This window comes from Macrotis lagotis, chromosome 4 (assembly GCF_037893015.1).
Source record: "Macrotis lagotis isolate mMagLag1 chromosome 4, bilby.v1.9.chrom.fasta, whole genome shotgun sequence".
Lineage (NCBI taxonomy): Eukaryota > Metazoa > Chordata > Mammalia > Peramelemorphia > Peramelidae > Macrotis > Macrotis lagotis.
The window spans coordinates 92,507,515-92,524,366 of record NC_133661.1 but is presented as its reverse complement, the minus strand read 5'-3'; the positions used below and the strand labels follow the sequence as shown (position 1 = coordinate 92,524,366).

Here is a 16,852-nt window from a genome sequence, read left to right as displayed (position 1 = left end):
TTGGGAATATACTCCTAGGAAACCAAAAAGAAATAAAGCAATTTGTAGATAGTCCATAATGATACTCTATAATATGAATAAGTAGAAATAAACCCAAAATCCCACAGTAGAGAAATAACTAAATAAAAATTACATAAATGTCAATACCTTTAAAAATTTTTGAGTTTTTTAAATTGTCTTTTGATATGCAATCATTGGTTAAAATCACATACACACACACACACACACACACACACACTTTTTTGCAATGCAAAAGGGGTTAAGTGACTTGCCCAAGGCCACACAGCTAGGTAAATGTTAAGTGTCTGAGGTCGGATTTGAACTCAGGTACTCCTGATTCTAGGGCCAGTGCTCTATCTACTGCACCAACTAGCCACTCCCTCTTAATGTATATTTAACACTCTCCTAAAGGACTCTACACTATAGGGGCTCAATAAATGATGGTTGAATTTTGAATGAAAAAAATTAGGCCATTCTGTCTCATTTTCTGAAAAATCTAAATTATCTGTAGTGCTGAGTAATCTTGAACAAAAGTCATTCAATCAGATCTTATATTTTTAAATTAACTGTTACAAATAACTCTTGAAAAATACTATCTAAAATATTTAAAATTCCAACATATCATATGGGAACAATATGAAACAAGTTGAAAGCAACGATAATCACTAGAATTTCAGGCTTTGCTACACATTGTGCTTAGTGAGCCTATAACAGATTCTAAAACCTGATTGCTCTTTGTGCTTAGATGTATTATAAGCCCAGCATTGTATATATTCCAACAGTGTCTATCACAATTCATCTATCCCTGCCTGGCTTTGAAACTGTCGTATTTCCTCCTATCAGTTAGCTAAAAGGGGTCTAAATAATATATTTGGGACTTTCCTTTTTCTTTTGACATTGTGAGTATAGAGTATGTTGGCCAACCAGTGCTTAGCCCAGGTTTTAATCACTTGACCATCCCATTTTCTTTTTTTTTTTTTTTTTTTTTTGTTCTTGTGTTTTCTTGATGACACCTTCTGGTTCTTTTTCAAATGAGATCAAATGATCCATTTGGAAAGTGCCTGGCAATAGGAAATGCTAAACACATATTTATTGGCTGAGTATTAGGTGTTGCCACTTGCTCACATCAACCTTGTGCCTCACCATTGCCTTTGAGTGGTGCTCAGTTTTACTTCTTAAGATTTTAGTATTATCTGACTCCTAGCTGTACCATAGTGATAAGATATGTTTGCGTGCATTCCATAATATAAAGCATTTGAAATGTTAAGGCTTTTTGTTATTCACTTATTAATAATTCAAAATATTTAAAATTTTATTCCTTTACATTAGGAGATATAAAACTCAAAGTGGCTTTCTGCAGGAGCTTTGTTGGGAAAGGCATTATCTGAGCTATTATTTTAGTGCTTGCATATGTTTCAATTTGAGGTTTTTTTATTATTGATATTTCCATAGGTTCATGACTCCTTTATTACTTAAAAATCTGTGATTTATAGAACTTGTCAAAAGTTTAAAAAAATCACTAAATTGTATTCAAAAAGTAATGTTTCCTGTTCCCTCAAAGTATAATTCTCTTTAGGCAAGAACTAATTTATGTGCTATGGTTTGCTCAGCATTTATTAAATAGACCTGGAGGAGAAATGAAGAGAAATAACTTAAAATTCCAACCCTCAAAGAATTAATAGTCTAGTGGTCATGATAAGGTGGACTTATAAATCTGAAGGCGAGTCATAGACTCTCCTTTGTAACTCAGTGCGTTCCCATAAACACACAGAGTGGGTAGGTCCCCAGCCTTGCCAGAACTAAGCTCATTCAGTCATTGAAGTGGCTAAAGTTCTGTCCTGATTTGATTTCACAGAGTAGAGCAGAGGGAGACCAAGAGGAAGGCAAGCTCTTCTCTTATGAGTCCTCAGTCAGGTTTAGGGGAGCACAGTCAAATGGGTCTTTTGTTAAGTAGGATAACCTTTAAAGGATTTTTTTAAATTAAAGCATTTTACTAGTGTTTTTCTCCTATCCTTATTTTATATATCCTAATAATTAATAATTAATTATTGATGTTAATATCCATGATATTAACATTAATAGTAATTCAGCAACCTTATTCCCAAATTCCTATTATATTGATATTGAATTTTAATAATTAAGAAAAGATATGATAAATTACTATCAGGATTAGCAGCCATATCTTATTTAGAATACAGTTCTTAAAGAATTATTTTTTTTTATTTTTTTTTTAGATTTTTTTTTTGCAAGGCAATGGGGTTAACTGGCTTGCCCAAGGCCACACAGCTAGGTAATTATTAAGTGTCTGAGTCCGGATTTGAACTCAGGTACTCCTGACTCCAGGGCCAGTGCTCTGTGCACTGTGCCACCTAGCCGCTCCAAAAATTTTTTTTTTATACGTTCTTAATCAGTAAACTTTAATTAAGTGCCCACTATGTAGCTGATATTGTGTATTATTTTGGGGATACAAAAAGAAGCAAAAATGTCCTTGTCCTCAAGAAGCTTAGAACCTAATGGGAGAGACTATATACAAACAAATATGTACAAAGTAAACTATACACAGAAGAAACAGGAATTAAGAGGTGTTTAGAAAGTGTTTTCATAGAAATGGGGATTTTAGTTGAAGTTTAAAGGAAGTTTTAAGCTATAAAAATACTTTTACTCCATAGTTTAGTCTATTAGCACAGAATTGTATAAAAAGTTAATGTTTAGAGCAGTTTAGAACAGAAAGGGGACTATGAGGAACTGAACATATGAAAAGTAAGGAATGGCTAAGTAAGTAAGCAGTGGGTCATTAAGAGACCCCTTAGGGTTTAACTCTTTGCAAAACTGTAACTAAGTTTATAACCATAATGATGACTCGAAATCATTGAGGAAAGGTTAAATAAAGTTTTAGCATTTAAAAGTCTAAGATGAATTTATCTGGAAAATTTACATATTCCATTTGGAAAAAAAACCTATTACTCAGTGATACTGGATAATGGAGAAACAGCTGTTGAGTTTTCCAGTTAACCTAACTTTACTTTGTTGTTATCATTAAACTTTTATTGATTATTTCTTTTAGGGTAATTTTTTGTTGATGATTGGTTAGTTGTATCATTTTTGTACCTTTATCTCATTCAGGGGCTCTGAAACCCAAAAATCTGGTCGTCTTTAAATAGTATTTTTTGTGCCTTAGCTATAAGTCCTTTTAAGTCTTATAAAGAGACCCTGAACAATGAAATATTCTCTCCCTGAATCATTTTCAACTTTCCACATACCCTGTTCTTGTGGGATTCCAAGAGGGCAATTTTTAAAACTGAACACCTTCTATATACCTGACTTTTGAGAAACTCAGCTTTCAGATTAGCTAAAATGTTCCCAGGTAAGAAATGCTATGGGACATCTAGCAGGGTAACTTTTAACAAATAATATCCACATGATTTAAAAAGTGCAGTGCTTTTATGTATTTTTTTTTAAGTGTCTGAGATAGGATTTGAACCCGGGTCCTCCTGACTCCAGGGCCAGTGCTTTATCCACTGTGCCACCCAGCTGCCCCGCTTTTATGTATTCTTAATAACACCATAGGAATGTCCTTTAATATTTGATTTCAGATGAGGCAGCTAGGTGGCGCAGTGGTTAGAGCACTGGCCCTGGAGTCAGGAGGACCCGAGTTCAAATACAACCTCAGACACTTAATAAATTACCTAGCTGTGTGACCTTGGGCAAGTCACTTAACCATATTGCCTTTCAAAAATAAACAAAAATTTGATTTTAGAATGTGATTTTAGGTCCTTAATGGAAACTTAAATCAGAATATCCCTTTGGAAGCGAAGCAAACATGGTCAATAAAATATATCATTCCAGTATTTGGACATGCTTAAAGAACATGCAATATTTGTACAGCGAAACATATTTAAAATAATCCCTGACTTTGTGGGAAAATTTTATAAAAACCCCTTTCTGTTTTAAGAGAGTTACTGGCTAGTTTTTAGATGGGCACAGTAACTTGAATGGAGTGAGGTTAGATGTAGTATGAGGAAAGAGTTCTCAATTTTATAAGCCAAAGAATACTCCTAACAGTTTCTCTCGTTTTTCTTTCCCTTTCCTTTTCTACCCCACCCTCCCAACACATCCTTTAGAAGTGCTATCTTATGGGGCAGCTAGGTGCCATAGTGGTTAAAACACCTGCCCTGAAATCAGGAGTACCTGGGTTCAAATCTGGTTTCAGACACTTAATAATTAACTAGCTGTGTGGCCTTGGGCAAGCCACTTAACCCCATTTGCCTTGCAAAAACCTAAAAAAAAAAATGCTATCTTACTTTGAAATTGGCTTTGATAGTCGCTCGTTCTGGTGGAAATTGTAACTGATCAAGGCTTCTAATTTCTAAATTGCAATTCTATTGCAATTTGCTATTATTCAGGACTCTACAAGCTGTAGAATTGCAATGATAATATGTATAACTTTTTCTAATGATGATTTAAAGGCGAGCTTCAAAATCATGTAATTATAAATGCTTGAATGATTATCAATGTTAAAGCAGCTGTAGCATTTTCTGATTCTTATTCCAATATGTTCTCTAATAAAATTCATAGAAGGTAAAGTAATGAAATAGCTTTAGAATTAGAGATGTGTAGTATAGAGGTATGTTAATGAAAATGTGACTCGTGAAATATTTTCCCTATATTTTTAACTCTTATCAGATACCCTATTATTGTATCTTCTCTGTTTATGAGTCATTGCTTGAGATATGTAAAGAAGATGAAAATTTAAAGAGCAATGCAAAGGATTAGAGGACTGAAGAACAGAAAGTAATAAGAGAGAAGGTTAAATTAATTAGCATTGTTTTTGCCAGAAAAAAGTGACATTTTTTGTTTGTTTTGTCTACAAATCAATCAACATACATTTATCAATTGCTTATTCTGTATTAAACTTGGTTAATGATGAATGAGAACTAGGTATATCTTAATCTCTGTTTTGATTTTACTTGCTTCCACTGTCATCTTTGACCCCATGTTCTTTTAATTTAATGTTTCATTAGCCCCTTTCTTAGAATTCATCAACCTTGTTTCTAAATTACTAATCTTTATCCCTTGGTAATATCTATCATCTTAATTTCTCTGTTTGTATCCTTGGGATATATCACTTGGAAAAAAATTTTGCTAATTGTCATTCATTGAAAATTTTTGGACCGTGATTTCAGCTAGGATATCCTTGCTACATATATCCCACTATTATGAACTCCTTAGCTTATTCCACATAGTGACTCTTCCCACCCATTACCTTTTTTCTTATATCCCAGCACCCACACTGGCTTTCTGTATAACTGAGAAGATTAAGGCTATCAAAAAAAAGGAATCCCTTCAATTCCTTTCTTATAGTGTACAAAATTTCTTAGAAATATCACTAATTGACTAGATAGTTCAGGGAATGAGTGATGGACAAAGTAAGGAAGGCCCAAGTTTAAATCCTGCATCAGACACTTCCTGGTCTTGTGAACCTGAGCAAGTCATTAATCTTTGTTTGCCTCAGTTTCCTGAAATATGAATTGGGATAATAATAATAATAGAACTTACTCCCTAACTCCCAGGGTTGTTGTGAGAATAAAATGAGACAAGTTTGTAAAGTTCTTTGCAAACCGTAAAATAGTATATAAATAGTAGTTGTTCTCATCCATTAGATTGTGAGAGACTTGAGCAAGGACTGTCTTTTTTTGCCTTTTTAAAAAAATTTTTTTCAATAATCAGTTTTTAAAAATTTTTGAATTTTGATATAGGTTATACATGTGTAGTCATGCCAAACATGTTAGTAAAGTTAGGAAAGAAAATAGATTAAGAAAAGTCAAACTGCTTTGATCTGTATTCAGACTCTGTCCATTCTCTGGATATGAATAGCAGTTTTCATCATTGGTCCTTCAGAATTGTCTTGGATCATTGTATTGCTGAAAATAGTTAAGTCATTCACAATTTATCATCATACAGTATTGTCATGGTGTAGAATGTTCTATTTCTCCTCATTTCACTTTGCATCAGTTTCAGCATCCTGTTCATCATTTCTTATAGCACAATAATATTCCATCACACACACATATATATAACAACTTATTTAAGCATTCCCCATTTGGTGGACATCCCCTCAATTTCCAATTCTTTGTCACCACTTGTCTTTTGCATTTTTTTCTTTGTTATCCCCAGGTCTTGCCACATCCCCCAATATTAAATAAATGGATATGATTTTAGGTGACAAATAAGTATGGGACTCTGCTATAAATATTTCCTTCTACTTATGCTCTGTCCTCATTTTCCCCATTTCTATCAGTATCTTTCTTGTACTTTTAATCCTTCCCTCTTTTAGACCTCTATTCAAATATATGTTTAGGGAACCTCACTGTATAGTTAATATGCTATCTTTCTTTTCTACTTCTTTAAAAAGTCTTTTCTTGATCCTTCTGTCACATCTTCTTGAACCTTCTAATATGCCATCATATCTTCTTTTCTCTGACACACTTCTGGTAAAAATGCCTAAATTCTATGCCTGTAAACTGTAACCGTGTATTATAACTTCCATCTTCTTCAGTTGATTGAAATTGCTCTTCCTTCTCCCCCTTCTCCTCACTACCCCCCCATTAGGTGGCGCTTGACACTGTCAGAGAGTAGGTGCAACATAAATGCTTATTCGCTTTCTGTTCCCCTCTCCCCATCACTTCCCTTCTGTGGCATCTTGTTTCCTATCAAGGAAAACTTCATTTTGTCTGATATTTAAGGTTCTTCCAGATATGGTAACATCTTACCTTGCTAGACTTATTTCATCTTATTCACTTTACATACTACATTACATCAAAATTAGATTATTCTCTCTCCTGTACCTTCTCCCTCCTAAATCCTTATTCTCATTGTTTTTATGCTTATTACTCCAACAATCGTGATTTCTTGCATTTATTACTTTTTCTTGAAATACACACTATTAGAGGGCCGTTAGATGGGATAATAGGGTGCTGGCTCTGAAATCAGGAAGACCTGAGTTCAAATATGGTCCCAGATGCTTACTGCCTGTGTGACCTTGGGCAAGACACTTAACCCTGATTTCCTCACGTCCAGGCCATTTCTAGTCACCTTGATTCATATCTGACCTTTGGACCCAGAGGAGAAAGTGATTCTGGTGACTTAGCACAGTCCCCCCCTCACTCAAATCCAATTCATATGCTTGTCATGGCATCATGGTCTTGGTCTTTGAGAATGAAGGACAAAAAAATTACATTATTATCCTAATTCAGATTGTTATTCTTTTTTAAATAAATATTTTATGTTTTCTAATTATATACAATAGTAGTTTCTCCCTATCATTTTTTTGGTAAGATTTTGAATTTTACAGTTTTCCACCCACACTTCCTTCCCTCCCACAGAAGGCAACGTAATACAGATTGTTATTCTTGATGAGACTATTCTAATAATTTCCTTTCTCCCTGCCATCAGTCTCTTGATTTTTCAATGTATCTTTCTCATAGTCTCTAAAATAATCCAAACATAGAGGTCTACTTATTCCCTTCTCTCAAAAACCTCAAGTAGTTCCCCATTTCCTATAGAAAAAGATTAAAACAACTTAGTTTATTATAAATAAAGGCTTCCATGGTCCAGTTGCGGACTAACCAGACTAAATTTACTTTATTTCTATTTACATACTTTATGTTCTAGTCAGATGGAAGTAATAGGCATTCCCTGATATTGTTTTGATGTCTCTTGCTATTTTGACTTCAGACAAGACCCTTTCTGTGTTTGAAACATTGTCTTTTCAATTGCCTAATAAACATTTCACACCTCAGACCCAATTTGTCAAAAAAAAAAAAACCCAAACCAGAACTCATTAACTTTACCCTGCTAAATCCTTTCCCTCTCTTGAATGTTTTATTTTTGTTGAGGACACTGCCAGGCTTCAAGTTATCCTTGACTACTCTCCTTCACTCATCCCATGTTGGTTCTTTTCTTCTTAGACTAGACATTCCCAGTCCTTCATGTCTCCCTATTAAAGTTCTATCTTGTTATGCCTTACTATTATTATGATCTCCCTCCTCTGGATATTCTCTTCCTTCTCAATACCTTTGCTAAGATTTGACTATCAAAATTGAATATGATCATGAATATCTGCTTTGGTCAGGCCAGACTTCAATAGATCTATCTGTGCCTTTGGATGTAATGCTTGTTAGTGCAGTTTAAAATTTCATTATCTTTTGACTGCCATACCATATGAATAAATCATGAAATTTGTAGTCCATTAAAATCCATTAAAATCTCTGCATGGCAAAACCACATCATGGATCAAGTACTAGACTTGGATTCTGGGAAATTTGTGTTCACATCCTGCCTCACTTAACTTATTAGTTATGTCCTCTAGAGCAAGTCATATAATCTCTCTGAAACTCAGTTTCCTTATCAGCAAAATAGGGGAGATAATATCAACCTTACAGGTTTGTCATTAGAACAGGAAACATTTTCTTTCAGAGTTGAAAATAGGTCTCCTGAATTCACACCTTCCCACCCACCTGCCGGCCCTCCAGTCCTTTACCAGCTTCCCAGCCCTGTGCCCTTGCCTCTCTTCCCTCGCCCTGTCCACCTTCTGGCCTGCCGACCACGTGCGGACATGTCCACAACTCCCGAGTATGCATCCTTTGCCATCATGGGAGCCTCGGCCGCCATGGTCTTCAGTGCTTTTGGGGCAGCTTATGGCACAGCAAAAAGTGGCACTGGTATTGTGGCCATGTCAGTCATGCGACCTGAGCTGGTCATGAAGTCAATCATTCCTGGTATCATTGCTATCTATGGCCTGGTGGTGGCCGTTCTCATCGCCAACTCTCTGACAGAGCATATCACCCTGTTCAAGAGCTTCCTTCAGCTGGGAGTAGGCCTCAGTGTGGGTCTGAGTGGGCTGGCAGCTGGCTTTGCCATTGGCATTGTTGGAGGTGCTGGTGTTCAGGGGATGGCACAGCAGCCCCGACTATTTGTGGGAATGATCCTAATTCTGATCTTCACTGAGGTGCTTGGCCTGTATGGCCTGATTGTGGCCCTCATTCTCTCTACAAAGTAGACCCTCTTTTCTCCTTTTTCCCCAGTGCCCCACCCAACCCCAAGTCACCCCTAAGCCACAGAGTATGATGTAAAGACCTGTCTTGAACCACCTCCATCCTTCCCAATTTGCTCCAGAATGAATGACCTGACATTTGGTGCAGTTGTCCAGTCGGGAGTTGGTCTTGTAAATCACAATGTCTTAGTGACTCTTCTGTCTGTGTTGCACTGCACCGTATTGGATGGTGCCTGAACTGGACCCGCTAGGTTAGAGGCCTCCTGGGGTCCACCAGGCAGCTGTGCGATTGCCCTACCCATTTGATGTTAGTACTCTGTGTATAAAGATGAATTAGAATTAGAATCGTCTTTTTTCTCTTCACTGGATGTTCATTTATAACGTTTATGGAGCAATAATTTTCAATTTCCCATGCTATATATTAATCTTAAATATAGGTAGATTATTGCACTATGGGGTTAAATGTCAAGTGCTGAAAATTCCTTGGATGTGATAATTTGAAATTCAAGATTGCTGTAGTGTCCTGGTATGAGTAAGAATTGTATGATTTGGGAAAGTGTTGAAGACGTGTTTCCAATGGTGCTGTGTAGCACGGGCCAGGGCTCACAGTGATGTTTCCAAATAAAATTCTGACTGGGAAAAAAAAAGTTGAAAATAGTCAATAGTCAACAATCATTTATTAAGTAATACAAGGAAAAGAATAAGTGTGGGCCCTCAAGGAGCTCATAATCTCATGGGGGAAGACATAAAAAAAATGTTGCAGAGCCAGAAGTAAGGGTTTAATACTCAACTCAAGGATGAGAACATCCTGTAGGTGGAGTGGGAAATTATCTGAGGAGAAATTATTCTGAGGACTAGAAAGAAAGAAGTTCTCCAAAGTCCAGCCCCGCGACCCCCCAATCAGAGGCAGGGACACTGGAAGTCTGAATTCAAGAGTTGAAGAAAAATAAGTTTCTGGAGATCATGAAATAGGAAATGATGAAAATATTTCTCTTATATCATATCACTTCATTGGTGGGTCAGTTTTTATATGATATACAGTTAAAATTCTTTCTTTGCTCTTGTTCTATCTGACCCTGAAGGTCATACTATTTCCAGAGTAATCCCTTCCTGATTTGTTTTCTTATCTTGTTGTGTAAGGATTTTTTTTTTCATTTTGGGCCTGAGATTATAGAAGAGTCATTTAAAAAATATGACATTACAATTTTTTCATCAGGACCCCAACATTAAGATTTTTAATATCTGAAATGTCAAATTTAAATTCACTAGTTTTAGTTTGGAAAAAAATATTTATGTTCTGTGGCATTGCTAGTCCCTTTGCCCAAACTAGTACTTTATTTAATTTTACTTGTAAAATGATATATTGTGGATCTTATGATTTACTAGGCATTGTAATATTTTTGTCAAAACTGCATCACTTTAAAAAAAACCCAAACTTTTCAGGTTCTCTTCCCTTCATCTTACTACCTCACTCTCAAAGGCAAAATAGTTATAGCAACAGAGATTCCATCATTCCCTTTGAGTTTGTATAGCCTAATGAGATTTCTTGGAAAGATCTCAGTCTTCTGGCCAAATTTTCCAGTTTGTTCTGTTGGATTATTTTTGGCCTTTCTTCCCAAGACTATTCTCCAGTTTTGATGTATTTTTAAGTATTAATAGATTATTCTAACATAACTCTTGACTTTTACAAAAAACAAAATTTTCCATTCTCTGGTACAATAAGACTTTTATCAAGTTATTAAATGAAAATTTTTATGCTTGCCCTCAACTTACCCAGTTCTGTTTCAAACTAAGGATCGTCATATTTGTGTGTCTACTGTAGTTAATTCAGTTATTTAATATTTTAATATAATTTTGTTTATAAACCTTTTTCTTGAAATATGAAAATGAAAATGTTTTGAGAATAATAGTTTAAAGAACAAATGAGCAATTACCTTTTTGTTTTGACTTGTCAAAAATGGAATAGAAAAATTAAGTTGAAAAAAATAGAAGATAGGTTTTCTAAAAAAAAACTTAAAAGGGGTTTGGGTTTAACATTAAATCAAAATAAATTGTTTAGTTTTCTTACTGAGTCCTTCCCATGATTCCATTATGAATCTGACACATAATTGTATTTAAAAATTTTTTTTACTTCAGTATCAATATGACAGTTCCTCGACTTATTTGCATAATATACTTTTATAAAGACACATCATTTTATTTTATGTTTTAAATTTGAAAAGTTGACATATTTTCATTGAAGAAGAGAAAAGAGACTGTTACTAGAGGTTTAGCTGAAAAACCATGAATCAGTCCATCATTGTACAGGCATTACATTTTGAGATCATGGACTGTTTTACTAATTACTAACATAATTTATATTTAGAGCTGGAAGGAACCTTAAAAGCCAATCTAGACCAACCTGCTCCATTTACACATGAGTAAACTGAGGTCATGAGAGGGTTCCTGTCCAAGAGGTAATAAGTAGCAAGGCTGGAATTCTGGTTCAGGTCCTTTAACCTCCAAATTACATTATGTGCTTTATATAGCACTGGGAGTTTTTTGTTTGTATTTCCAGTGACTTCCACATGATAGACTCTTTTTTTTAGGTCTTTTTTGTAAGGCTAATGGGGTTAAGTGGCTTGCCCAAGGCCACACAGCTAGGTAATTATTAAGTGTCTGAGACCGGATTTGAACCCAGGTACTCCTGACTCCAGGGCTGGTGCTTTATCCACTACGCCACCTGCCCCAACACATGATAGACTCTTAATAAATATTAATGAATGGATGAGAAAGTAGTTATAAAACCTTTGCTATGTGCCAAACACTGTGCAGACCATCTCTGCACTCAAGGGACTCCTGCTCCGAAGGAAGGAAACAACCCCAACCAGAGGGCTCAGCTGCACAGTGGGGAAAAGGGGGGATGGCAAGGCCAGGAATGTGGAGGTTCCATCAATAGGGCAGATCAGATGGCAGTGCCTCATAGGCTGTCAGGCAAAGCAATAGGCAGAAGAAAGGCCAAGAAAACTTAGAATACACAATACAGAGCAGGTGGTCCAGCTAGGTAATCTTCCATCTTATTGGAAGACTTCTAATTGGTAACCCCATTATAAAATTGGTAGTTGTAATTACAAAGTGGCAATAAAAATTCCCCCACCTCCATTGACCTTCAGGGGTGTGGCATGAAGGAAAATACACATTTTTTCAAAATTTGCATTTCTTACATTGAAGCTTCTTTTGAAAATTTAGTCCCTTGTCTCCCCTAAAAATTATGGTACTTGGAAAAAAATATGAGGAAATGAAAAGTTTTTTCCTAGGTTTTTGTCAGTAACTTTTTTATTAGAAAAATAAGTCAGGCAGATTATATTCATATTAATGAAGAATTTTTTTGGTTCATTTTGTTTTTGTGAGGTAATGGGATTAAGTGACTTGTCCAATATCACACAATTAGTAAGTATCAAGTATGTGAGTATTTTTACTCCAGGACTAGTGATCTGTTCACTGTGCCATCTTAACTGCCCCTTAAAGAATTCTTAAGGTACTATTTATTTCAACTTTAGAACTAGAAAGGACCTCAGTGATCATCTAGTCAAAATCCTTTATGGATGAGGTAAGTGAGCCCCAGAAAAATTTGTCCACAGTCACCCAGGCAGTAAAATGCACAAAACTGATTCAAACCCGGAGCCTCTTGACTTCTAAATCCAGTTCTTATCCCACTGTACCCCACTGCCTCATGTTATAGTAATGCTGATTATTTAGATCAAAAGTTTCTTTTTTAAAAATTGTCATATTTCCATTTATGCTAACATATTCTTTTTTCATGCTCTATACTAGACTTTCTAATTTAATCTTAATTTTAAAGTGGAAAGGTAGAAATTGTTGGCAAAGATCAGAGTGCTTATAATCTTAATTCTTTCTGACTTTTTTTCCAAGGAAAATTATACATGAGATAAGTTTTATACAGCTCCTCAGTTGGTGTTATTTTTCTTTTTCAGATCTCCCCTGGTGGCTTATTTTAATTCGTCAGAAAGCTGTGATAGGCAAACTTCCTGGAGAACATGAGGTCTGCAAAATTACCAAAATTGCAGTATTATCACTTTCTGAAATGGAACCTCAAGATCTTGAGCTTGAGGTAAGATCAAACCCCGAAAGGGGTGATGGGGGTGAGGTGGGATGGGGGAGGAATACAGAGGTTGGAGATTTTTTTTCTTGATGATAAGTTGCTAAACACATAACACAGAGTTGGTTTGGTTACAACTGACAAAAATCACACTCTAAATTGAAAGAGAAAGAAAATAATTTTTATTAAAACTCTATAGCCTCTTACTCAAAAAGAGAGCAGCATAACAATCCTTAGGGGAGAAAATCATTTTAGAAAATGAAAAATGTCTAGTTTATAACATACAACTGAACTGTCAGTCCATTTATTTATTTTCTCAGTACCTAAACTAGGAAACTTGTTTCTGTGCAGTATAGTTGGACCTAGAATTGAATAGGAGCAAGTGAACTCTGTGGATTTTGTTTGGGAGATTGGGCAGCATTTTACCAAACTGGTTTTTGTGACTTACAATACTATATAGTTGTGGATACTCGGCTCAACAGAAGATTTTTAATTGAAGTTGTCCTAAAAGACAGTGGAGAGGTGGTTAGTGGTTGAAAGAAGGCTTTAATGATGAATTGTATTCAAAAACGTTGTATAAGGGCTCTTATCTTGGACCCAAAAATGATAACATCTCAGTGAATGCTCTATGGAGGATTTATGGGAGATCCATATAGTATGAGAAGGTATGAATTGATTGCATAGTTGCATTGATGAAGGAAAGGAATTCTTTCTGAGGATTGACTTTATAAAAGAAGTTAAGAAATGAATCAAAATTGATAAAGTTTATGTGTAATTTTAATTTAAATGGAAGTAATCTAAAAGATCTATTTTTACTCTCAATGACAGGAATGGAAGCAAAACACTTATTTCCTATTCTTCTATATTACCAGAATTTGCTGTGGCTGACTGTAAAATAAGTAATCATAAGACAGGGATATTCTGTCCAATGTTCTTATAGCACAGCTTGAATTTTTTCTTTACTTATAGGGTCTATGGAAGAAAGACCCAAGGTTTGGGTTTGGGACCTAATTCTATCATTGTTTTCCACTAGAATCTTCTATTGGTAGATAATGACCTCTGAGCAAATCTCAAATTTTTAATAAATCATTCCTCATGTCTGCTAACACTGATATCCCTCATTCGATTTTTCCTGGGAGAAGGAAGTGTGCTTTCTTGTCATAGTCAAGGGTTCCTTTGAAGGGCATGGGAATTCCTAGGTGATATGAAGTGGGAGAAGTGTATTGACCTGCTTCCTCTCCACTCCCTGATGAGAAACTGGGACTTTTTTCAGTATCCCACCATTTGGAGACTTCAGCACTAGCTCTTTATCAGGAAAAGCCTCTTATTCAGCCACAAATTTGATGCTTTTTAGCCTCCTATCTGACTATTATTCAAAACACAAGGCAAGAGAAAAATTGAAAATTTCAAAAACAAACACTGTAAAAAATTTGAATAATCCTTTTTTTTTCTTAAGAAGGAATATTCTTCATTGCTACCCTTCCATCTAGTTAAGTGGAAAAGATATTGTTTTCAAGTAAAGATTAGAAAGCATTTTTTTCCCAAGCTACACTGTTCAGTATCCTTTACAGTATACTCTGTTATCAGTCTTCTGAAGATTATAGTATTTGTTAATGGGGTTAAGCTACCACAAATAACTCTTAATTATCCATACTAATAGTGGACAAAGAAGAACACAGAAAAAGTAAATATCTACTTTCCCTATTTTAATATATAACCTCATATTCTTTCTGATCAGATCACTTTATTTTTTTATAGAAAGATTAATCTTGCTTTCTTCCTCCTACTCCCACAGAAGGCAGTCTGTTAGTCTTTCCTTTTTTTCCATGGTATACATTGATCTAAGTTGAATGTGATGAGAGAGAAATCATATCCTTAAGGAAGAAAAATAAAGTATAAGAGTTAGCAGAATTACCTAATAAGTTTTTTTTTCTAAGTTAATGGTAATAGTCTTTGGTCTTTGTTTAAACTCCACAATTCTTTCTCTGGATACAGATGGTATTCTCCATCAGAGATAGCCTAAAATTGTTCCTGCTTGTTGCACTGATGGAATGAGCAAGTCCATCAGGGTTGATCATCACCCCCATGTTGCTGTTAGAGGGTGTACAGTGTTTTTCTGGTTCTGCTCATCTCCTTCAGCATCAGTTCATGCAAATCATTCCATGCTTCTCTGAATTTCCATCCCTCCTGGTTTCTAATAGAACAATAGTGTTCCATAACATACATATACCAGTTTGTTAAACCATTTTCCCAATTAAAGGACATTTACTTAATTTCCAATTCTTTGCTACCACAAACAGGGCTGCTATGAATATTTTTGTACAAGTGATGTTTTTACCCTTTTTCATCATCTCTTCAGGGTATAGATCCAGTAGTGGTATTGCTGGATCAAAGGGTTTGCACATTTTTGTTGCCCTTTGGTCAAAATTCCAAACTGCTCTCCAGAAAGGTTGGATGAGTTCACACTTCACCAGATTTCCCACATCCTACATCCCTTCCACCAATGATCATTGTCCTTTCTCTGACTAGATCACTTTGAGATACTTTAGTATTTCAAAAAATGACTGATTTTAACTTCTTTGGCTTTTTTCTCTCCTACAAAGACTTTTTGTTTTCATAGTGATGCTTAAGAACAAAAAAAGAATCTAATGGATTTTATGATGAACCCTCAAAAACTCAGGGATCAATTGTTTTCCAATACCAGGATTTAAATCTTTACTTTTTCCAGATTTCCATGGTGACATTATTGAAAGTGTAGTATAAAGCAAATAACTTAAGCAATCATTACACAGGGCTATTCAGTCAAATGTTCTCATGACACAGTGTGTAGGGTCTCTTGGAAATGTTCCATAGATATCTCTTTTTAATATTCTTGAGCCTCTGTTCTTTGTAATAGGTCCAATAATTATGATGACTTGAGTGCTTTTGAGGAAAGAAACTTTGGCACTTTAATTTTGATTTCTGCCAGACCTGTGAGGTCCCCAGTTGAGGGACCCTCTGATGAGAACATTCTCTTTACCACGGGCCACTTCCTTCCTGTACCTTCTAGTTTACCAGAGTTTCTGGGACTCTGGAAGTTGGGCAGCTTGTCCAGTGCCTATGGCAAGGGTGGATCAGGCAGGGTCAGGGGGCCTGACTCCTGGACAGGCCTTCTATTAACCAGGCCAAATAACAGCTAGACATTTAATTTCAAATTCAATAAGCTACAATATTATAAATTGATTAGTAGGATTCCCTTTCCCCCCTTACTAATCTTGTTTTTATTTTATTTTTGGCATTTATGCATATACATTCCTCCCCCCCGCCCCCCCCCCCCACTTATCTCTAAGAAAACCTTAACTATGAAAGTTATTCTACAGAACCTTTGGGGTTCTCTTTTTTCCTTATATCAATCAGCCAGCATCTATGAAGTGCTTACTGTGTGTACTCTGTACTGGGGAAACAAGGAAAGGCAAATACAGTCTGTACTGTTTAGGAGTTCATAGTCTAATGTGGGAGACAGCATGCAAAGAGGAGTAAGTCTAGACAAGATCCACTGGGGGTCTTCTTGGGGAAGGCACACATGAAAGTTGACCGGCACAACTTCTTGTAGAAGGTAGGCTTTCATCTTTTTTTTTCGCTGCAGTTTTTATTCACTCTAAGTTGAAGTAAAGAATCTGTGGTGATAGTAGAAATGGGAGCACAGATACTCTCACTGTTTA

General features: G+C 35.6%; 2 protein-coding genes across 3 annotated transcripts in view; both read left to right on the top strand.

Moving 5' to 3' along the window:
• The window catches only part of INPP5F (inositol polyphosphate-5-phosphatase F), an 89,252-nt gene that overhangs the window by 32,910 nt on the left and 39,490 nt on the right, over positions 1-16,852 (top strand). For both annotated transcript variants that reach the window (XM_074233517.1, XM_074233516.1), the window contains exon 3: positions 13,027-13,163. In XM_074233517.1, the coding sequence (XP_074089618.1) occupies positions 13,027-13,163 (137 nt within the window). The remainder of the gene's footprint in view (positions 1-13,026; positions 13,164-16,852) is intronic.
• Positions 3,655-13,020, top strand: LOC141521213 (V-type proton ATPase 16 kDa proteolipid subunit c-like). The gene has a single exon (XM_074233521.1). The coding sequence runs from the start codon at positions 8,615-8,617 to the stop codon at positions 9,056-9,058; it is 444 nt and encodes a 147-aa protein (XP_074089622.1). The 5' UTR covers positions 3,655-8,614; the 3' UTR covers positions 9,059-13,020.